The sequence below is a fragment of the Schistocerca americana genome, chromosome 4 (assembly GCF_021461395.2).
Source record: "Schistocerca americana isolate TAMUIC-IGC-003095 chromosome 4, iqSchAmer2.1, whole genome shotgun sequence".
Taxonomy (NCBI): domain Eukaryota; kingdom Metazoa; phylum Arthropoda; class Insecta; order Orthoptera; family Acrididae; genus Schistocerca; species Schistocerca americana.
In genome coordinates, this window is record NC_060122.1 from 540455727 (window position 1) to 540481044 (window position 25318).

The 25318-nt window shown below is 40.2% G+C and overlaps 1 protein-coding gene across 1 annotated transcript in view; it reads left to right on the top strand.

Moving 5' to 3' along the window:
* The first annotated feature begins 6117 nt into the window (after window positions 1-6117).
* The window catches only part of LOC124612469 (anaphase-promoting complex subunit 5), a 145203-nt gene continuing 126002 nt past the window's right edge, over window positions 6118-25318 (top strand). Inside the window, exon 1 of the mRNA XM_047140698.1 lies at window positions 6118-6393. Within this exon, the coding sequence (XP_046996654.1) occupies window positions 6267-6393 (127 nt within the window). The 5' untranslated portion in view covers window positions 6118-6266. The remainder of the gene's footprint in view (window positions 6394-25318) is intronic.

Below are 25318 nucleotides of genomic sequence, written 5' to 3' on the forward strand. Positions count from 1 at the left end.
TCCTTAAATTCCCACCTTTTTGCAGTTTCTTCAGTTTTAATCTAGAGCTCATAACCAACAGATTGTGGTCAGAGTCCATATCTGCGCCTGAAAATATCTTACAATTTAAAACTTGATTCCTAAATCTCTATCTTACCATTATGTTATCTATATGAAACCTTCCAGTGTCTCCAGGCGTCTTCTACATGTATAACCTTTTTTCATGGCTCTTAAACCAATGTTAGCTATGATTAAGTTATGCTCTGTGCAAAATTCTACCAGGTGGCTTTCTAGTTCATTCCTTACCCCCATTCCATATTCACCCAATACTTTTCCTTCTCTTCCTTTCCCTACTATCGATTTCCATTCCCCTATGACTATTAAATTTTTGTCTCCCTCCAGTATCTGAATAAGTTCTTTTATCTCATCATACATTTCTTTAATTTCTTTGTCATCTGCAGAGATAGTTGGCATGTAAACTTATACTACTGTGGTAGGCATGGGCTTTGTGTCTATCGTGACTGCAGTAATCCAATTATACTACCAAAAAGATAGCATACATAATAGCCGGTCTTCTGTGTACACTGATTAATTGGCTGTTTGAAGAGGGTCGCTTTTTTCCCTCTCCAAAAAAACAGTCGTTTTGCCCTCACACAAGAAGTGTGAAAAGCCAAGCCCTAATAATTTCTGTCCTGTATCACTTGTAGCAGCATTGTCAATAATAGTAGAATACTTTATGCAGTTAAAAATTTCTGTGCATTTAGTTTGTCATGGATTTTTGTCAGAATACCAGTACTGAGTCAGGCCAGGTTTGTCTATAGTTAAGTCAAAAATATTGTATCATTTCCATGAAACTCATTTGAATCCAGATTATTTGCTCGCGCCACACTTGTGGATCTTAGTAAGACTTTTGACTCAGTGAATCACAAAATCTCGTTACCGAAGCTATGGGAGGATGGCATGAGAAGCAAAGTACTTTTGTCATTGAATCTTACTTGAATGATAGAAAACAGATGGTGAACTTCAACAATTTAAGATCGAGTATACTAAATATCGCAAGATGTATTCCACAGTGAGCTGTATTGGGCCCTTATTGATTATCATTTATGTAAACGATCTTCCAACTAGTCCTTAATGCAAATGATACTACTTTTATAATAGCAGGGAAGGACTTAGATACGTTAAAATTAAAAAGTGAAGAACAATTCAATTCAATTTGTTATCATCTGTTTTATCATATACATGATATAGAAATTGTCATATGGGAAGAGGGAGAGAGAGAGAGAGAGAGAGAGCATGATTTATATTTTTAACAGTTAAGAGAAATAACATTTTCTTAGTTACACTTTAACATTTTCTTTATTACACTTTACATAGTTTGTCTTCTTTTTACATGTAAGTTGGAAAAGAAAGTTTATACAAAGGTTTCTGCAAAAAATCCATTAAGGGAAATGCCATTTTCTTAATTACACTTGAACATTTTCTTTATTACACTTTTACATGAACAGCTAATGCCTGTGTTGATTTCAATGAGTTAAGGATCAATCCTGACAAAACAACAGAATAATCTTCTCCTCAGTCTATGTGATACAGAAACAGGCAGTAAATCATCAAAGCTTCTTGGTATTCACCTTGACTTAAGATTAACTTGGAAGACACATTCGCTTTTTATATTCACAAAGCTAACAAAAGTCATTTATTTATTGGGTAAACTTAGAATGTCTGTTATGATAATATTTTACTTGCCTCATATCATACCTTCTTCAGTACACACACAACATATAAAGTATTGCGATGGGGTACCTCACCAGAACCAAAGAAAATCTTTATAGAATGAGATTTTCGCTCTGCAGCGGAGTGTGCGCTGATATGAAACTTCCTGGCAGATTAAAGCTGTGTGCCGGACCGAGCCTCGATCTCGAACTCCCGAGTTAGAGTCTCCGTCCGGCACACTGTTTTAATTTGCCAGGAAGTTTCAAAGAAAATCTTTATTTGACAGAAAAAGGCCGTCAGATGCATTTTAGGAATTTCTGACAGTAAGGCTTCTTGCAGAGTGCATAAAAAAATATCGATCACACCATCATTATTTATATTCAGTTGTTTTTTATTTCATTTATTCACACATCAGGCTCCATAGGACCAAATTGATGAGCAAATCTCCAGGGTCATGGAACATGTCACCACATGAAATTAAAACATAAAAGTAATAACAGATTAAAATAAATGGTTATGAACCCGAAAAAAGTCGGTTCATAAGTTTAAGTAAACACAATCAACAATACAACAAGAATCAGCTTAATCTTTCAAGGAACCCCTCGACAGAATAGAAGGAGTGATCCATGAGGGAACTCTTCGGTTTCGACTTGAAAGCGCGTGAATCACTGCTAAGATTCTTGAATACGAGTGGTAGCTTATTGAAAATGTATTCAGCAGTATACTGCACACCTTTCTGCATAAGACTTAAGGCAGTCCAATCCAAATGCAGGTTTGATTTATGCTGAGTATTAAATGAGTGAAAGCTGCTTATTCTTGGGAATAAGCTAATATTGTTAACAAGAAATGATATTAAGGAATATATCTATTGAAATTCCAATATCAAAATACCCAGACTCGCAAACAGGTGTCGACAAGAGGTTTGTGAACGTAGGTTACATTCACTTATTGCCCGAACTGCCGATTTCTGAGCCAAAAATATCCTTTTAGAATGGGAAGAGTTACCATAAAATATAACACCATACGAAATAAGCAAATGAAAATCAGCAGAGTAGACTAATTTTCGCGTCGAACGATCACTCACTTCAGATACCGTTTGAATAGTAAAAATGGCAGCATTAAGTCTTTGAACAAGATCCTGAACGTGGGCTTTCCTATCTGAACACCTACAAATTTAGACTGATCAGTTTCATTAATCATATGCCCATTCTGTGAAATTAAAACGTCAGGTTTTGTTCAGTTGTGTGTTAGAAACTGTACAAACTGAGTCTTACTGTGATTTAGCGTTAGTTTATTTTCTACAAGCCACGAACATAGGTCATGAACTGCACTATTTGAAACTGAGCCAATGTTGCACACGACATCCTTTACTACCAAGCTAGTGTCATCATCAAAGAGAAATATTTTAGAGTTACCAGTTTTATGTGTTTATGACACATATAATAAAATTAACACAAATGCACCATAAGAAAATCAATTTGCCTATGTGACACACAACAGAAAGAAGACCTAGATATACCTGCAAGTAGACTTCAGAATTATTTACAGTTGCCAGTACTTATGAGTTAGGTTTTTCAATTAACTGCCTTTAGAGGCATGTGATGTTCCATTATTTGCTTTTAAAAATATTACAAAGAAGTGGCTAAAAGATAAAGCTTTTTATACATTAGATGAGTTTTATACATGCTGTAATCGTGACCTTATCTATGAAAATGTTAATACAAATATTTTAACCAGCATGCTGCAGTTGACATTCTTTGTATAAAATGTCCATGTATTTTCTAAGTATTTGTTTTTATCTATTGTCTTTAATGCACTTCTGTATGACGATATCAGTTGCATTGTAAAATGTTTAAAGATCAAATAAAATGATTTGTTTTGTTTAATTTCAACTCTGAATTCTATATAAGAGTTAATTTCAACTCCGCACTCAATGTAAGGGTTCATAGAAAAGCTAGAAAGTTTTATGGTACTGTGATAGTGAATTAAATGGTTCACCTCTACTTCACATTTGTTATGAACCCATGTTATATTACGATTTCATTACTACTACTTCGTTGTTACTGTTTCACTGTTCGCCGTAGATGCAACCGCTCGTATTTTTTCTATTAAAGAACTATAAGCAGCTGGCTTCTTGTCTAGATCACAATGTTACTTGCTCTTAACTGTCCACAAACATGTGTGACTCTTACACATTTCAATAAATTTAGCAATGAACTCTCTAGAGCACTTAGTATTTGTCATTTTAAAATTCATTGTACACACAGAGGTGGGAAAAAAAGGGCAGATGTGGAATCTTGGGATGAATGCAGGGATAGCCAGCTGAGCAATAGGCTAATCGTGGGTTAACCTGTACAACGCCGTTTTATTCCCTGGTTAGTTATTTCTGGAATAGCGTTCCTGTCCGGTTAAGTTGACCACAACTGAAGAGCACACAGGGTATTTTCACATACGTCATTTCATATTTACTTACTTATCGTCTGCAGGAATAGCATGTCTAACATGAGCGATAAGCGTTTCAGACTCCAAAAGCATTCGTCTTTGAGCCTGGTAGGTACTGCAAATGAGTTCAAGAGTGTAGTGGAAAACTTGAAGAATGCTGCCTTCTCATTCAATGAAAACGTTAGCGCAAAACATTTAATTAAGTTTGTAGGGTACTTTTATGCATAACAATGTTACGATCTATCTTGAAATTAGATAAAAATCAGGTATTTGTTGTTTGACCACTAAGAGATATTTCTAGATTGCCGAATGAAATATGGGAAAAATATGCAACATTTTCTGTTCACAAACAGCTTTGCATAGATCGACAGGGCAGTTACAAAAGATGTACGACTTTTTCTCCTAGAAAGAGACACACAAATTTGTCCCCAGAGAAGACAGCAGAGGCTACATACTGGAATGTACATTCCAAGTTATGTGCTATGGAATACACGATTTGACAAAGTCGTCAACAGAATGAGGCCACATTCAGTCCGATTCAGATGTAACCTTTCTTTACATGATTGTATTCCATCGAACATAGCTGTATCGTAATGGTGAAATGTATGTAGGTATGTAGTACTGGTATAGAACTTTGACAACAAAGACATTATGACGATTGATTTGACAGACAATTCTGAGATCTGTTATTGGCTAGCTTGCTATTGTATTTATGTCTTAGAATGATTAAGTTATTACAGCAGCAATGAGTGTCCTACAGAAAGTACTTTTGATGAATTATTTAACACTATTTATGCATCCACTATCGCAGTTACTGGGTACAAGTAAATTCTGTTTCTACTGTGTCATTATTTATAATTATACTGAGGGTATGTATAAAAATAAGATGCCAACATTTACAATAAACATTCATAATCTTCTTTATATTCCTCGCCCAGAAATGTAACTACGGCACATATCTAGACTGGAGGCTGTTGTTGCAGTATCTCACCCTAAATGTTTGCGGAGCAGTAACTATTTCATACATAATTTTGGCATGTGCCGTCATTTCCAGCAGCTATATGTTATCTTGGAGGCAATGCGTTGTCCACTGTGATCACAGTGGTGTCGATATCGGAAGATTCAGCTGACGACCGACATCGGCATAAGATGGCCGATCTTTTCAAATCAGTACGCCACTACGAGGGTGGTCACAACGCAGCCGACCTCATCGCCTGAAATACAGATTTCGGACGACAATTTGTGAAATTCAAAACAATTTTTTTTTCATGATAGCCAACACGACACGAAATGTGGGCTTTGGAAATCTCATAAATTTAGTCAAAGACATCCTGAGAATGAAATACATCATAATCAGGATATAGTTTGGAATCTGTAGACTGAATTTGCAGTTTTATTAGAAACCACAAGCAGGCCAAATCTTTAGGCGTAGATTATAACCGCGAAAAATAATTTGTTCAAGTGACAAGGATGGTGTATCTTATGATAAAAGTCACTGTACTGGATCTTTTTGGGTTTGGTAGGTGGATGTTTGATGTCTATTAATCAAATGTATTGAAACAGACTTAAGTTAAATGTGACTTTAGAATTATTCTGGGTTTCTACAACGCATTTCTCACGCTATGCCGGGAATATAGCTTAACTGGCTACTAACCGGAGATTGTACAACCACATCTCGACTGAACAAATAGCCGGTTCGAAACACGCTTCTCGCACTAGATTTGCGGCGATCTGCTGTCCACACGCTATGATTTGTCTTTGCAGACGTGGTTGATACCGAAAGATTTGAGCAATTTTGATCAAATCTCCAACTCCGACTATCCGTTTCGCGCACATCTCAAATGTACGCATGTCTTTTGTGCATACGCAGTGATATATCTGCGCAGATATTATGTGAGGAAGTCTTTGCGCAGGCCGCCGACAGTTCGTAGCGTGTGTACGTGCCTTACACCTGTTGTATTAATGTTGGTGACACTGCAAATGACATGTGTACAATGTTACAACTAAAATAAATGGCGGTATTTAGAAGTTAGTGGAGCTATGACACTTGTTTGTGTAGGTGATTACGATTTTCACATGTGTCATTCCGAAAATAGTCGTCTCTGGAAGAAATCATCAGTTGCTGTTGCATCATGTCAACTGCTAAAGACATTTACAATTTTAGTGCAATACAAAAGAGAGGGAACACAGAGAGTATCACACCGCATAAAGTAGCCGTCGTGCTTCTGGTACGGGAGTTTTGTCTGCTGAAAGTAAAAGGTAGGATAAAGTAAAATCAAGTTAATTACAAGTTTATCATACTAAGAAACCTGTGAAACTAAGAAATAATTATTTTGCAGGATATAGTAGTATTGTTTGCGGTTCCACACTTTTGTCTTTATTTCACTGTCACAGTGAGTCACTTCAACCAATTATTGTGGGGGCAGGGGGGGGAGAGAGTGTGTGTCAAACACCACCAACGACTTCTAAGACCATGCGAGGAAACTAACTATAATCTTAATACGATTCAACTCTTTCTCCATCTATTCTGATTTACGTTTTCCGTGATTTTTGTAAATTGAATCTGACAAATACGGAGACCATATGTCGTCTACCTGTTAAACACAAGTGTATACGTTTATTTTTCGTCCGTTCCTTATTTTTTTTTTTTTTTTTTGTTATTATAGTGGATACGTCAGAGTATGCATGACACAATTTTTCAAGTGTTTGTGAGATTTAGAATCTACACCATACAAATAAATTTCCGTACATAGCCAACGTACACAAAGTAGTATCATAAAATATATATACAGCATCTTTAGACCATTTTACAAGGAATTTGTAGAAGAATCTCCTGTTTAAGGATTTTGTGTACTTGCATCTAAGAACTCTCAATTGTAACAACAGGCTGAGACCAGGTAACATTTTAGGTTTTGTTTGAAAGGAGACAATGCTTCTATGTTCTTTATAGGCCCTACTGTGTGGGTCTTAAAATACACACCCAGCTATTTAGGATCTTTGTCACTGAAGTTTGTCTGTTATAGATATTTTTACACATTTTTTTACAATTGTATATATTTTCGTTCAGAAAAACTGTGCAGTTTATTTTTAAGAATATAGTTGTTTCATATAGGCCTATGTACACTATTAGTGTTCGTAATTTGTTGAATTTATTTATATTTATTATTATCTGCATTCGTTTCCTATGTCACGAAACTGTCCACCATCAATCCCATAAACTTGCTACAGCGAACTTCTGAAATACTTGAATCGCCAAGCTTGATATCAAGATCATCTGCTTTGACTGCCCTATTTGCTTGTAGCCTCATGAAAGTTGTTTTAGGGTCATTCCATGTTAAAGAGACTTCATGACAAAAAAATTAAAATGACAATATTTCAAATATAATCTTAAAAATGCCAAGTTAAAAGTACATTTGTTCATTGCAAAATAATCATCACTATGAAAAAATTAAATTTTACCTTCACTAGGCCTAAGTGTTTAAAGTGCACTACTCTATGGCACCACAGAGAGATATGTTTTATGCTATTTCCAGATGAGTATTAGTTGTGTTATATATGGCTGATTGTTCTATTGTTGCAAAGAATAGTGAAGTCAACATTGTTATAGCTCATAATAATTCGTTTTGTTGAGCTAAGCTAATTGCATTTCTTTACTTTGTTAGTTTTATAATATATGTGCAGCTTGTACCACCCGTAACAAGAGAGATATAAAAGTTTAATTTGTAATCTAGTAAATTTGTTCTGTACAATACCTTTCTGTAAAAGTGAGGTTATGCACATTTTTACAATATCATACCATTACATGGCATTTTGAAATCTTATTTAACACTCTTAGAGCTGTTACGGATGTTACTAATTTTTGTTTCGGGTGTTACTCAACACATGCGTAACACCCGTAACTTGAATTGGAAGGTCTAATGCCACCTTCATCTTTAGTAGGCCTAGGCCCTACATTTAAATTATAGCCAAAGGGTATTATTATGAATGATAAAGTTTTTTAACTATGTTTATTACATATGAAAACAGTTTTAAACATGAAAACAAAAAAATTTATTCCTCTGCATACTTTTTTAAGCACTGCACCTACATTATAAAAGTTAATTGGGGCATTAACCTGATTCAACTGACGTTCTCCTAAAAAGTTAATTAAACCCAAAATTCTTTAGATTACATATAGTTTGTTTTCATTCTAACTTTTCCAAGAACAACAATATTGCTAACCTGTTTTAAATTTTATATAGGCCCAATAAACTGCTTATTGAGGCAAATTCTAGTCATTCATAAGAGCCTATAATTTTATAAGCATACTTGAGTCTTTGAGCAAAGCTGTTCCATCTGTTCCAAGCAATCACAAGGAATTATTGAACGAATTAAGCTGTAATTCACAGAACGAAGACTGTTTTTGGGTCATGCCAGGAATGTCAAATTAAATTGAGCAAATTTATCCCAGAAGGCTTTGAATTAACTAAAAAGATTGTCTGGGCAGCAATGGGAAAATGATGCGAAACATCGTCCTTGTCTTAGTGAACATTCAGGGAGCTGCGATGATTCCTTAGCATCATTGGGTGACAAATTGCCTCAGTTTAAAAAACATTGCTACATGAAGATAAAGCAGAGTGATTTCTTCCAAGGAAAGAAAAACAGCCTTGACGTTGAAGAATGTGTTCTTCAAATGGACTTTGCTGAGAATTATGCTCTAATTTTACAACATGAGGTACAGAGTGCACACTGGGCGCATTCACAAGTAACTATTTGCACTTTCTGCAGTTAGTTTGCAAACCATGAAGTCAGGTCCTGTGCAGTCATCAGTAACGACCTTTCAGACACAAAATATTTTGTGTGGACTTTTCTTAAAACTGTTATAACGGAGATTAAAAAAGCGTTTCCTAAAGTTGAGTTTTTATATTTTCTGACAACTGTGCTGGGCAGTTCAAAAATAAATATACTTTGTCCAATCTATGTTATTTTCAGAGAGACTTTGGATTGACAGTTGAGTGGAATTTTTTTGCCAGTTCACATGGTAAAGGAGCCATGGATGGCATTGGAGGTGCACTGAAGAGGAGCGCGTGGACAGCTGTTAGATCTAGGAAAGTTATTATTAACAATGCAATTGACTTTTATGACTACACTCTGACGAGTTTTTCTAAAATTAAGGCACTATGGGTTGATAAGATAACAGTGGAGCATAACATTCCTATTTTGGATGTAAGGTGGAAAAATTTACAAGCAATTCCTCAAATCCAGGGCTGCCATCACTTTTGGCGTTATAACACAACTGATTTGCTGGTTTCAAAAACAGCAGAGTTATTAATGTCAAGGGTGTCAGTTTTTATTACTGAGGAGGCCAAAGTTAAAACATTACATGCAAAAGATGCATAAACTTCTATGAAGTGTGCAGTTCTGATGATACTGATCAGGAGACTGTTTCACTATCTGAATCACAAGACAATATTGGAAGTGCTTGTGAGTTAAGCCTAACTAATAAAATTGAAAAGTCTGATTTAAAATGTGGATTATTTGTCTTGGTTCACATTCCAAGAGACAAAAAGAAGCCAACCCTATCCAAAACTCAATACTGTTACTTGGGAATCTCCCAGAGTGAAGTTGATGAAGAGGAGGATATGAAAATAATGTTTCTGAAGTCAGCAGGAAAAAGTAAAACACTTTTTAAACTAGATGAAACTGATGTTTGTTTTTTGAAATTCAGTCAAGTACTATCTAAGGTAACAACACCAGAAATCAAAGAACAAGGTAACCGTTTGTACTAATAGTTCAATTTTGAGTTGGATGTTGCTGAAAAAGATTTTTAAATGAAGTTTTTAAACCAATCAATAATAAGAAAACATTTTTGTCATAAATTTATTAGGCCTGCAAAATGAGGTAAATGTTAAGTAAGTAATGATATCTTGGCCTAGTTGTACTATAAAACTGTAACAAAATTTTTTGTGTAATAAATAGCTTCATCCTTCAAATATGTTTTTGTAAGTACATGCTTTTATTCCAAATAAACTACAATACTTCTTCTCTTTTTATGCAATTGTAAGAGGTAAATTTATTCCTTCAAGAATCAAATCTGATGTATCTATGTAACACCCGTAACATTTAATGTAACACCTGTAACAGCAAAAAAAAAAAAATATATATATATATATATACTAAGTTATGATGTCCAAAAAAATAAAAATTTATATTTCAAAATAAAATTTGGGGCAATACCTCTTAACAGTTGTTTTACAAGAATAAAAGCTTCATCAAGTCTGTAGAAATTAGAGGATTCCCTAACTCATAACAGGGGCCAGGTCTACTTTTGGTAACACCCGTAACACTACTTTTTTGATTAATAACCAAGAGAACAATAAAACAATTCCAGTATCAACATTTCTAACATGAAATACAATGTAAGCCTTAAAAGTTTTCAATATTAAATTCAATAAATATTTTTCCTTACATTATTTTTCCTGATTTTAAGGTGTGTACATGAAACACCCGTAACTGTGGAATTGCCCTTTACTTAAATTTGTAAAAAGGTTGCGCCCTTCCCCCAAAAAATATATTTGTGCCCTATCCATTTGTAAACATGTCTTCATTTACTAGGTCCTTCGCAGATTCACTGGTGACTTTAGAGATGTGTTATTGGCATTAATGTTTGTTTCGTTAACAGCTTCTGACATATCATTTGCAAACAGAATAAATAGTGATGGTCCTTATACCGAACCTTGTGGTACACCATGTTTTACTTCTTTGAACATTTACAATTTTAGTGCAATACAAGAGAGAGGGAACACAGAGTATCACACCTCATAAAGTAGCCGTCGTGCTTCTGCTACGGGAGTTTTGTCTGCTGAAAGTAAAAGGTAGGATAAGGTAAACATTTGTTGGAAGCACAGTTTCCAGTCTGTTGTGAATTTATACTGCACATTGTTGTTTATTTTTCAATAAAGGTCTTGATATTATTAGGCTATTGTTGTTTGCTCTGTGTTATATATGGTTAAATTTTTCTAAAAGAAGACTGTGACACACATGATCAAATGTCTTTGGTAGGTCGAGGAATAGACTACAAACTTGTTTCTGTTTTTTCAAAGCAAATACTACATATGCTGTGAAATCTGCAGCTGCTTTCTTTGTGGGTTGACCTTTCTTGAAACGATGTGGTGCTGCTTTATTATGTTCTGTTTACTCATGAAATTTCATCGTATCCTTTGACTATTTCTGCAATTTTAGACAGCGGTTGTAATAGTAATACTTGTAGTTGCCATGATTCCTTTTGTCTCCATCTTTATGTATGAGAATTAATTTTCTTCAAGCAATTTGGAAATACTTGTATTCCTTTCTCCAGCATATCACTTATAAGGCACTTGGGAGATTCTGTTAGGTTTTTAGAAATAGCCTACACTTAAAATATTAGGAGACATGCCATACAATTACTCTGAATTTTGCAAATACATATCTCGGGTTTTCTGTGAGATCATAGTGTGTGATTTACACAATACAATCCAGCGGGCAAACCCTAGAAATTTATTTGCAACAATCCACCGGGAAAGCCTGAAAAGATATAATTATATTTGACTTAAACCTCAACAGTTGATGAGAGGAACATATCATTTGTTACCTTTACGAAGCTGTTTGTATGTTTCTATTTCAGACCAGCCTATCCACTATATGTATGTAATACTGATTGAAAATCCTACAACTTCACATGGATTATTTCCTTATGTTCTGTCCTTTAGAGTATGATGTTAACATAAGCTGGTACTTTTCTGTTGTTCGCTTGTGTTTATGTGTGCCCATACGGTGTTGGTAGCATTTGAGGAAGTTAGGCTTTTGTCTCCGTTATCCTGCTCCAAGCTTTCTTTATGTCTCCAAAGACCTCACCCTATAGGCTTACTCCATTTACTTCTTCCCTGCTCTGAATAACTAATGCTGTGATCAAACTTTTTACTGGACTTTTCATTGTCATGTCTCCTATAATTTTGGACAGTTGATATTTATATAATAAATTATAGTTTCAAAGAAAATTGCCTAACTCTTTTTTTTACCATAAATCCCCTCACAGTTTTCTGTTTTCACTAAACTTCCAAGATATGTAGGTTTCCTGGTTTGGTCTGTCTTAGTTCTATCACTGTATCTTCATTGCTCATGACATTATCATGGACTTAAATTGATTGCTTACAATGGTCAGAAGTTACTGTGTCCATGATTTGTGTGGTCTGTCTGTTCAAAGATATGTTAGTGATTAAATAATCTATAATAGTGTAGACTGAATCTGCACGTCTTGTTGGGCTCTTTGCATGGCTGCAGGTTGAATGAGCATGTGCTATAAAGGACGGTTCTTGCACAGTCATTTTGCTGTGTTAATATTAAAGTCATGCAATATTATTAAAAATATCTTTAGACCTACATTTTATTTTTTCCCTTGTGTTAAGCTGACAAATCATACATCATTAGAAACTGATACTTAGATGACTAAATCACTAAGCGTACTGAGCCACCAACAAGATCCTGTATAATTTGGTACAAATGTGCAAAAAGTAAGCCTCAAGCAAATATCAAAGAAATAAGAGTACAAAGAAAGTATGTCATGCAACAGTTATGAGAAAGAATACAAGAATTGGGAAGCATGACTGTTTAACCATTGCTTGTGTGAGGCTCAATGACTGTACCAGTGATTTTCTTACTTGAACAAGGGGTTTTTAATAAAGAACCATTTGATGTTTGAGTGTGTTTAGATGATAGACATCAGTCTCTGTTCTAGTTGTGTGAGAGTGGTAATATCTGCTGTAGGAACTCACTCTTTATGATATTGCGTATGGTGGAATTTTGGCTGATTTACTTTGGAAATTGATGTGACTAGTTTTTCAGTAGCAATTGCTGAAAACCATTTAGTAAGATAATCTCATTTTCAAGATATCAAATGTTATCACACACAGATGGTACCGCGTAGCATAAGAAACTGTATTTGTTGTAAGTTTTCTGAAGCGTCTCACCATTAACAATGTAAGAAGTTTAAGCCAGTACTTTGCACTTGTAGTGGTAGGTCACTATGTTGTGAGCTTTTGCTGGCAAGGGAATGTGGGACAGTACATAAGCAGTTATTAGAGTGAGGATGGAATAGATAATAACTTACTTTTACAATGTGGTTTCAGGATTGTTACTTGGTCCAGCCGTCCTGCCGTATTTTTTTCCCATTCTTTTTGTGAATCACAATAGATCATGGCATTGTTATGGCCATCTTTTTGTTGCCCATTGTACTTCATTAACCAATTATTTATTTCATAAGAGTAGTAATTATTCTCATTGTTGTTGTTGTTGTTGTTGTGGTCTTCAGTCCAGAGACTGGATTGATGCAGCTCTCCATGCTACCCTATCCTGTATAAGTCTCTTCAACCCCAAGTAACTACTGCAACCTACATCCTTCTGAATCTGTTTAGTGTATTCATACCTTGGTCTCCCTCTATGATGTTTTTCAACATCCTTGCTTCCCTCCAATACTAAATTGATGATCCCTTGATGCCACAGAACGTGTCCTACCAACCAATCCCTTCTTCCAGTCAAGTTGTGCCACAAATTCCTCTTCTCCCCAATTCTATTCAGTACCTCCTCATTAGTTACGTGATCTACCCATCTAATCTTCAGCATTCTTCTGTAGCACCACATTTTGAAGGCTTCTGTTCTCTTCTTGTCTAAACTATTTATCATCCATGTTTCACTTCCATACATGGCTACACTCCATACAAATACTTTCAGGAAAGACTTCCTGACACTTAAATCTATACTTGCTGCTAACAAATTTCTCTTCTTCAGAAACGCTTTCCTTTCCATTGCCAGTCTACATTTTATATCCTCTCTACTTCGACCATCATCGGTTATTTTGCTCCCCAAATTATGTGTAACAGCCATCCCTAAAAGCTAGATCTCAAGTTGTTGTAGAATACTAATAGTATTTAGGGAAAAATAAAAATGTTAGTCTGTCTCTGTTTGGAGGGTGCTGCTACTCCATAGATGTGTACTGAATTAATGACTACCTAGTCCTGTTGCTAAAAATGTCTTTTGCTCTAGTTACTAGTTTTGGCTTTTATACTGAAGCAGTTTTCAGATTCTGCTACAAAATGCTTCAGTATCAAAGCTGAAACAGTTCGGGGTGTAGAAATATAGAACTTTTTAGCATTTGGAGCAGATATTCATAAATCAAAACAAAACTGTCTCGTTACTGTGGTGGACATTAATCTACATGTCTGCTCAAAATGTTAAGTGCTACCACTATATCTGCAAATACGGAATCGTAATGCTGCACATCATGTGCTTGTAATAGCAGGTTGTGCTGCCAGAGGGCTGTAGTAGGAACTCTGCTGAGTCATTCTGCCATGCGGCGTCACCCAACAGTGAGAAGTGTGGTTTCTTTGGGAGTTCTTTGAGTGCGCGCACAGTGCAGACGTGACAGGAGGAAATGGCTAGTTCTTACAAACAACGTGCGGCAGTGAAGTTTTATTTCTTGCTCGGCAAGAAAGCAGCAGAAACTGCTGCGATGATTCAGACAGCCTACAAAGACCATGCTCTTAGTAAAATGCAAATGTGCAAATGGTTTTCTCAGTTTAAAAAGGGAGAAATGGTGGTTGAAGATCAGCCCCATTCTGGTCAACCTTCAACTGCTCGAAGTGAACACAACATCGACAAAATCCATGATCTCATCCGTGAAGATCAACACAGGACCATCAACCAACTCGAGAACTTGTCCAGGTTGTCCTGGAGCTCAATTCAGCGCATCTTGACCATCGATTTGGGGATGCAAAGAGTGGCAGCAAAATTTGTGCCAAAGCTTCTTACCGGAGATCAAAGGCATCGTCACATTCAAGCCTGGCTCGAAATGAAGGACGCGTTCAAAGATATCCAAATTTTTTCAGCATAATCATTACAGGTGATGAGTCATGGTGGTATTGGTACGTTCCAGAAAGTAAACAGCAGTCATCACAATGGAAGTCACCTTGCTCACCTCGACCAAAAAAATCTTGACAAGTGAAATCGAATGTGAAAACGATGTTGATCTGTTTTTTTGACATTAAAGGGATCATACACTCTCAATTTCTCCCTGAAAACCAGACAGTAAACCAACAATTCTATTTGGAGGTTATGAAACAGCTTCGCAGAAGTTTGTCGCGAAAACGTCCGGCTTTGTGGGATTCTGGCGTGTGGTTCTTGCATCACAACAATGCTCCCGCACACACGGTTCTCAGCATTCGCCAGTCTTTGGCCTCAATGAAGATGACTACCTTGACCCACGCGCCCTGTTTACCGGATTTAGCACCCTCAGACTACTTCCTATTCCCGAGGATGAAAAGAGACTTGAGAGGGAAGCGTTTTGCAGATGTGGAAGATGTAAAACGCAATGTAATGAAAGTGCTAGCAGGTATCAAAGAGGACGAATTTAAAAGGTGCTTCGAACACTGGAATGAATGTTTGGACAAGTGTATTAATGCTAATGGAGAGTACTTCGAAGGAGGTTAAGGTTGTATTTGAAAACAATAAATTATATGCTTTCTAGAAAGAAATCTGGATATATTTGGGTCCCCCTCGTATGTGATTTAAAAAAAAAAAATCGCTATATTGTTTACGGCATTTCTCACATGTTTCCTATATCACTGGTCAAAGCCGACGACTCGTATTAAACATTCCTCTGTATCCCTCCCCATGCTGTGTAGGGTGATAAAAGACATAGCTGTCTAAGTCTCCCCACCTTTAGATGCTGGTCTATGTGAGGTCATTAGTTTTGTGAGAAGGGCTCATGGAGTGATGCACTGGAAGGTTCAGCTGGTCCCTAGATTGAGCTATGATGATCATGTCACTGGATACCACAGGCCATTCCATTTGGCTGATTCCTGACTTCTGGACTATGTTTATAATGTGTTTTTGGGAGGATGGTCATGCATTAGTGTTATGAGGGATGAAATCTTCTCTGTTGAAATGTTAACTTTAGGGCTGAACAATAGGGTGGAGGGTCCTATACTGACACTGCACAGCTCTCAAATTGCCTTTCATAGTGATAAGAGGCGTCCAACATCCATACACAAAATGACGCAGAACACAACGGAGTCACTTCCCTACTGAGCCTGTGATACAGCATGCTTGAGAGGTGAATTAGTAGCATGCCATCTCCACACTCTTCTGTGATGATCTTCAGGTGTCAGGTAAACCTTGGAGAGAACCTGGCACCATTGATCTACCTTCCATTTCATGTGTTCCCTTGCACACCCCTTTTGTGCCCACAGGGCTTTTGTTCGTATTGGATACCTGAGGCCAAATTGATAGTGTAGATATGGTTACATACTAGGTTACGTACTATCTAGGCCCACACAGCGCACCCACTTACCTCAAAAATACTGCACACAATGCAGTTGCATTGCCCTTGGAGTGTGTATGAGCCATTATTTGTAGGTTATGCTAGTCTGTTGGTGCTTGTGACTGCAGATGACCACTTAGGCTTATCTTCAGTCATTCAGTATCTCATGATACCAACTGAATGTTAGATTGATGTTGCTGTGTTGTATAGAAGTTCAGTGAGCTGCATCCCACGTTTACAACCCTTCTTGCTGTAAAGTGATAAAATATGCACAGCATAAGCTTGTTGTGACCTGTGAGGCAAGTTGACAAACTGAACAGGTTACAGAAGCCACATTGCCAAATTTGTCATTGGAGACATACTGAGCTGTACAGAACTGCACTAAGGACACATGTTGGCTTTTAACAATGTAGGAAAAGATAGATTGCTACTTACCATAAAGAAGACATGTTATAAGTTGTAGATAGGCACAATCAAGGTACTCACACAAAGCTTTCAGCCATAGTTTTCATCAGCAAAAGCGAGACACACACCATTCGTATGTACAAGAAAGCACACATCATGCGCATGACTGCAAGCTGTGAAGTTCAGGCCAGAATGCAGCCATCATTTGGGATGGAAGCAGCAATCTGGAGCGGTGGGGAAGGGAAAGGGATAGTAGTTTATGGGGGGGGGGGGGGGGGGAGACAAATGCTGTCTGGTGGAGTGTGCTAGGACTAGAATGCTAAAAGGTGCAGCATCAAGAGGTTCTGGGCCAGAGAGGTGAGGAAAAAAGGAGCAAAAAAGGAAAGGAGTGGGGAAAGATGGGAGGCTGCATTGGCAGAGGGTGGGAGATGAGAATGAGGAGGAGATAAGACAGAGAGGGTGAAAACTGTTGGGTGGGGACGGGATAATTAGGGGAGCGGTGAATATGTTGTTAGGATAACTTCTGTCTGCGCAGTTTGGAAAAGCTGGTGGTACAAGTTAGGATCCAGATGGCTCGGGTAGAGAAGCAGCCGTTGAAATCGAGCATCTTATGCTTAGCTGCATGTTGTGCCACAAAGTGGTCTACTCTGCTCTTGGCCACAGTGTGGCAGTAGCTGTTCACCCTAGCTGGTTGATAGTCATACCAATACGAAAAGTTGTGCAATGATTGCAGCAGAGCTGGTAAATGACTTGGCTGCTTTCACAGGTGGCTCAGTCTCTGATGGGGTAGGCTAAACCTGTGACAGGATTGAGATAGGAAGTGGTGAGTAGCTGAACGGGGCAGATCTTCCCCCTGTGTCTTCTTCAGGAATATGATCCTTGTGGCAAGAAGTTGGGGTTGGGAGTGGCATAGGAATGGGCTAGATTGTTGTGAGGGTTGAATGAGCAACGGAACAACACTTTAGGAAGGGTGGGAAAGATCTTGGGTGGGATGGCATTTACTTTTATCACTATTAAACAGTTAGCTGTATTTAGTGATTTCCTGTGATCAAAAGATGATTGAGAAAGATATTTAAACAATGGAAACTCCAGGTTGGAATATTAGCAGTGTAGGAAAAGATAGACTGCTGCTCACTGTAAAGACGACACTTTAAGTTGCAGACAGACAAAATTAAAAGGCAATTACACATTAGCTTTTATCCGCAGTCTTCATCAGAAAATGGAAGAAAACAACACCCCATTCATTCACACAAGCAAGCACACTTCATGCACACATGACTAAAAACTCCGGCAGCTTGGATCCGAATCTTGTGTTTCTTCCATTTCTGACAAAGGCTGTCGCCCTAAGCTTATGTGTAAATGTCTTTTAATTGTGCCTGTCTGCAACTTAACGTACCATCTGTGTGGTAAATGGCAATCTATCTTTTCCTACATTGTTGAGAACGATATTTGCAATTAATAGAGAAAAAAATATACATGATGCAAGTCATGAGGGTGGTGCAAGTGTTTTTGGCCAGTTTATGTATTGGTCAGCTCTTCAGTGAATGGTGAACTGTTACTGCTTTAATTCTTAAATCTGAAGACCTCCTACACTGTGGAATGTTCCTTTCCTTTTGTCTTCAGAGATGCTGTTGCATCATGTGAAATCTCATTTGTAGCAATGGCCAGAATCCGTGCACTCTTTGTTGTGTACCACACAATATTGTCACATAGAAGAAGGTGTAAGTAGATGAATGACAAACACGAACTTCATTTAACGAAGCTTTATTCAGCACTTGCACATACAAGAGCGCGAAGCAAACTGCCTCTGGCCAGAACACATACTTTATATATACAGCTACAGAACATTCCAGTACAATGATTCTTGGCATTTGTGGATACTTCTAGAAAGTACTCGAACCAAATACAGAAATTAAAATGTTTCAGTTCAGGTGAGTTTTGAACTCACAACCCTCCATGGAATGATCTAGTATAGTAACCACTACACTACGGCGACTGCGCTACTCGGCTTCTTCTGCGACATTGCTCCCTCCTTATGATAACAGCGTCTCGGTGTTAAGTCCTGCTAGTCCGGGAACGAGTCATCGGTTCTGCATACTGAGACTCCCGATGACTGATGTTCGCCCTGGCGGTGATCTTCTTAGACCTTCCTTTGCTGCTACACTCTTCGTTATCTTTCCACTTGTTGCCTGTCGCTGGAGCTTCAAATTTGCACTGGGTTGCAGGATCCTTATAGGGCTTCATTCAAAGGATGTGTGCCGTATCCCTGATCTTTCGTTGCCTTGTGTCAGAGTCGAAATCTTCAGCTTCATAAGTAACATCAGACAACTGCCTTACAACCTTATAAGCTCCAAAGTAGCACCTGAGCAGCTTCTCAGAGATATCAACCTTCCGAACAGGAGTGAAGATCCAAACGAGGTCACCAGGCTGGCAGACAACAGGGTGGTGGCTCGTGTCGTACCTTTGGTGATTTTCTTGAGCGTGCAGATTTGAGTTAACTGCCGAGCTTCCTCATCTCTGGTTAACACCTGGCTGATGTAAACATTGTCCACGTCATCAGGATGTAACGGAAACACATTGTCCATCATTGTCGTCGCCTCACGCCCATGCACCAGGAAAAAATGGCGTAAATTCTGTGGTGTCTTGTTTGGCGGTGTTGTGGGCAAACGTCACGGAAGGTAACACCTCATCCCAGTTGTTCTGCTCAACATTGACAAACATAGATAGCATGTCGGCCAAGGTCTTATTAAGGCATTCAGTAAGCCCATTAGTTTGCAGATGGTAGGCAGTCGTCATGTGCTGAGTTATGTTGCACTGACGGTTTATCTCTGTCACAAGATTCGATTGAAAAACTTTCCCTCGATCCGTAATTAATGACCTTGGGGCACCGTGTTTTAATACAATGTCGTCTACGATGAATTTGGCTACCTTGAACGCTTCGGCTGTTTTCACGGCTTTTGTAATGCCATAGCGCATCAGATAATCACTTCAAACAATAATCCATCTGTTGCCATTAGAAGACGTTGGAAATCATCTGATGAGGTCAATCCCAACAAGTTGGAGAGGCATTTCGGCTGGTGGAATTGGTATGAGTTGGCCAGGTGGTTTCTGAGGAACTGCCTTTCTCCTCTGTCACTCTTGGCAGTGTGACACATAATGACAGACACTCCTAAATAAACCTGGCCAGAAAAATCTCTTGTGGATCCTATTGTATGTCTTAATAAATCCTAAATGTTCTGCCTCAGGTATGTCATGGGATTTCTGTAGAACATCTAAGCGCATGTGTTTTGGTAGCCACCTCTTTCCAAACGGATCAAGGTTTTTCTTGCAAAGTAATTCATTAACAACCTCAAATTGTCCTGTCCCAGCCTCTGACCGATTTAAGGCAAGCGTAATTTGAGGTATCTTGGTGTCCTCCTTCTGCTCAGCAGGGAGATCCTGGAGTGCAGCGAGACAGTCACTACTTTCATCAAAGTCTTGATGGTTCTTGAAGACGTAGTGCCCACTTGGCGAGTGGTCCTGTTGGATCCTTAAGACGTGTAACCAAGAAAGTGAATGATGGGTTGTAACAGCTGTGAATGACCTTCCATAGAGATACTGCCGAAATTTGCACATGGCCCAGGTCACAGCAAGACATTCTCTTTCTGTAGTTGAGTAGTTTCTCTCGGCTTTAGTAAGTGTCCTAAAAGCATAGGATATAACGTTCTCGTTTCCATCCGAAATCTGCACCAGGACAGCACCAATCCCATACCTACTGGCATCTGAGTATAGTTCTGTAGGTGCTCTCTCATAATACAGACCAAGTACAGGGGCAGTCGTCAGAGCTTTTCGCAGCACATCGAGGTAATCTTGTTGAGCACCACCCCAGATAAATTTAGCATCGGCTTTTAACAACACTTGGAGTGGTCTGGCTTTGATACAAAAGTCTTTGATAAAACGACAGTAATAAGAACACAATCCGAGGAAGCTTGTAACATCTCTAATACTTTGAGGAATAGGAAATTCCGTTATAGCTCTCACCTTTTCTGGGTCTGGCCGCACACTTTTGTTTGACACAAGGTGCCCAAGTATTTTGATTTCTTTTGCTCCAAAGAGGCACTTTCTTGGATTAAGTTTAAGTCTCGCTTGTTGGAGACACTTAAGAATGGCCCTCAGACTTTTTGTGTGTTCATCAAATGTATCTGAGAACCCTATAATGTCATTGAAATAACAAAGACACATCGTCCACATCAGGTGCCTTAGAAGATTATTCATCATTTGTTCAAAAGTTGCTGGTGCATTACACAAACCAAACGGCATTACCTCAAACTCGTACCGGCCCTCAGGGGTCATGAATGCAGTTTTCTCATGATCTGCCTCGTCTACTTCGATTTGCCAGTATCCCGAGTACATGTCCGTGGTTGAGAAAAACTTAACCCCTTCAGACAATCTAGTGTATTGTCAATTCTTGGAAGAGGGTAAACATCCTTTTTAGTTACCATATTAAGCTTCCTCTAATCAACACAAAAGCGCCAACTACCATCCTTCTTCCTGACGAGAACCACTGGTGATGACCATGGGCTCTGTGAAGGCTGAATGATGTAATTCTTCATCATTTTCTCAACTTTGTCACAAATTATTTGACGTTCCGTTGCTGACACACTTATGCTCTCTGGCTTATTGGTTGATGGTCTCCAGTGCTAATCCAGTGCTTCACCATCAATTTGTCTAATTTGCTCTTCACCTGTGGATTGAAGCATTTAGAGAACTCTTGAAGAATTTCAAATAGCTTCTTCTGTTGTTCCTCAGTGAGATATGGTGATAGTCAAGCTAGAAGATCTTGTCTTGTAGTGGTAGTGCTAATTTCGCCCACAGACTCGGCATAGGTGGTTTCTATGACGCTCGGCTTTTCTGCAATTAATGGCTCAGCATTTGCTATGCACATGCGTCTTGGAAGGATCTGCGGTTCTTTGTGACAGTTAACTATCCACAATTCACTGAATCCGTTCTTAAACGAGATGACAGAGGCTGGGATGACTGAGTTATTCTTCAGTGGTATGCTTCTCCTACATTCTACTAAAAGATCCATGGGTTGATGCATGGCATGACACATGACAGTTACCTTTCTAGCACTGACCGCAGGAATGATCACTTCTTCCAACACACAGTCTCCACAAATCACCCCCCCCCCTTCCCCCCCCCCCCCCGCCCCCCCCCCTCTCCCATGCGGGTCCTGGGGTAAGAATAGGCCCGCGGTATTCCTGCCTGTCGTAAGAGGCGACTAAAAGGAGTCTCCAACGTTTCGGTCTTACTGTGATGGTCCCCTAAGGGGTTTGACCACTACATTTCAAAATTTTCCATTAGTGCGTACCTTTTGGGGAAGGACGCCTTACGTGGTGCATCTTAAATCCATCTTGCCCTAAGATCTGGCACACCCGATATTGTCATGGAGTTGGACTTACACCGAGCGTCTGGCCACATCAGCCGCAGTGTGTTCCGGGTAGCATAAATTCCCTCCATTTTGCACTTCCATCTTCGCCCTCGTGATATACATGGATATTCAACACCCGATATCTAGCACGGTAGCCAGTCCGTTGTGGTGGGGTCGCCATGTACCCTCTTGGTGGTAGCCCTCTGACTGCCCAGGGGCCGCACTGCTGATGCCTGAGCTGCTACCTCCCCACGTGTGCCGAGGAGTAGATTCTTATCCCTCTGGGGCATCAGGACTCCTGGCTAAGGCCATCCTGCCAGGTGGTCTTCGCTGTGGCTGGGCGGTGCCTGTGGGGAGAGCCCCTGGTCGGAGTGGGTGGCATCAGGGCGGATGACCCACAATGAAGTGTGATACATCATCTCTCACTGGTGGGCCTCCACCAGCAGTCTCTAAGCGATCAGAGTCTAACCTCAATGGCAAGAAATATGATCCAAGATCATTTCCCTCCCTGGCCACTCCATGGGAGGAACGTATGGCTAAAGACAGCAGTGCAGATTATTTACACCGGTACCTCTTCTGTAAGCGAGTTGATGGTGAATCATTTACGTCGATGAAGCCTCAGTTTTTTGTGGAGCATTTAGAGGACAAGTTCGGGGAGGTGGAGGGCTTGTCCAAAATGTGCTCTGGGTCAGTTCTAATCAAAACGGCATCCTCTGCCCAGTCACAGAGGTTGCTCGCTTGTGACAAGTTGGGGGATGTTTCCGTTACCATCACGCCCCATAAGAGTTTAAACATGGTCCAGGGTATTATATTCCACAGGGATCTTCTTCTGCAGTCAAACGATGAACTATGTGCCAACCTAGAACGACGAGGTGTTCACTTCGTCAGGCGCGTCCATCGGGGTCCGAGGGATAATCAGGTAGCCACCGGTGCCTTCATTTTGGCCCTCGAGGGTGATGTCTTACCCGAAAAGGTCAAGGTGATGGTTTACCGCTGTGATGTGAAGCCTTATATCCCTCCTCCGATGCGGTGTTTTAAATGCTGGAAGTTTGGGCATATGTCATCCCGATGTACTTCCGGCATCACATGTCGAGATTGTGGATGTCCTCCGCATCCCAATACTCCATGTGCCCCGCCTCCCATCTGTGTTAACTGTTGAGGACACCATTCCCCCTGCTCACCGGACTGTAGGGTATTCCAGAAAGAACGGAAGATCATGGAATATAAGACCCTGGACCACCTGACCTACAATGAGGCTAAGCGGAAATATGAGAGGCTCCATTCTGTGCTAATGACGTCAACCTATGCTGCTGCTGCTACAATGGTTCTCCCATCTCCTGTGTCGTCACGTACGGTTGGCTCTATGATCCGTCAGAATCCACCTGCCCCCTTGATTTGGGGGGGGGGGGGCAGGGGGGGGCGACACTTAACTCCATGTTGCTCCTGCTCCATCTTCATCTACTTCTGGAGCAACACCCCCCCTCCCCCCCCCCCCCCCCCTCCCAACCATCAGGGACATCAGTTCCCACTTCCCATCTGGAGAAGCGTAAGACTTCTTCAGCTCCTCTCACCAGGAAGGAGCAAGCTCAGACCAGTGGAAAAGCGGAAACCTGCCAGTGGCTGAAGCAACCATAGGTCACTGGTCGTATGCTTCACGGTCCTCGTCCGTCCCTGAGACTGACCCGGTGAAGCCCTCCCAGCCGGAACCACCAAAGGCTCAGTGCGAAAAGCTGAAAAAGAAAAAGGCTCCCAAGAGTCCAGCCATATCGGTGGCACCCATCCCACCGCTTCCTACAAGGTCAGCGTCAGCGTCTGAGGATGAGGTAGAGATTCTGGCGTCTGCTGAGGACCTGGATCTTGCTGGACCCTTGGACGGGCGGGTACTGAATTGGTGGCAGCCAGTGACCCAATGGCGCAATCTGCCTCCCCAATCCCTTCACGCCTTTCTCAGCCATGAACAATGCCATCCTCCAGTGGAACTGCGGCGGTTTCTTCCACCATCTTGCTGAGCTCCGACAACTTCTCAGCCTTCACCCTTTCTTCTGCATTGCTCTTCAAGGAACTTGGTTTCCAGCGACACGAACCCCCCGCCCTCCGTGGCTATCGGGGTTATTATAAGAGCCGGGCAGCTTATGAACGGTTATCTGGTGGCGTCTGCATCTATGTTCTTCACTCTCTTCACAGCAAGTCTATCCCTCTACAAACACCTTTAGAGGCTGTTGCTGTACGGATGTCGACGCCTCAGGCTGTTACTGTCTGCAGTCTGTATCTTCCACTGGATGGTGATGTCCCGCAGCATGTCCTGGCTGCGCTGATAGCCCAATTGCGGCCACCTTTCCTGTTGGTGGGAGACTTCAACGCCCATAACCCTCTGTGGGGTGGATCAGTGGCAACGGGCAGAGGCAGCACCATTGAGCATGTTTTGGCACAGCTCGACCTTTCCATTTTAAATGATGGTGCCTTCACACATTTCATTGTGATGCATGGCATGTACTCGGCCATCGACCTTTCAATCAAGCCCTAGCCTCTTACTGTCTGTCCAATGGAGTGTGCATGACGACACTGTGTGGTAGTGTCCACTTTCCGATCTTTCTGTCACTGCCACAGCGTCACTCTTCTGGGCGCCCTTGCAGATGGGCTATGAATAAGGCTGACTGGGACTTGTTCGCCTCCATTGCCGCTATTGAGCCTCTTTCTATTGAAGCCATTGATGTGGTGGTTCACTCGGTCAACACCGGCATCGTTACTGCCGCAGAATCTGCCATTCCCTGTTCTTCTGGGTCCCCTCGGTGGGGCACTGTGCCTTGGTGGTCGCCTGCGATCGCCGAGGCGATTGAAGATCGCAGGCGGGCACTCCAGCATCACAAGCGGCAACCCTCATTAGAAAACCTCATTGCCTTTAAACGGCTCCGTGCGTTGGCCCGCCGCATCATTCGCCAACACAAGCAGGAGTGCTGAGAATGGTATGTCTCCACCATTGGCCTCCATATCTCTCCACCGCAGGTTTGGGCCAAGATTGGGCGCCTCTATGGCTATCA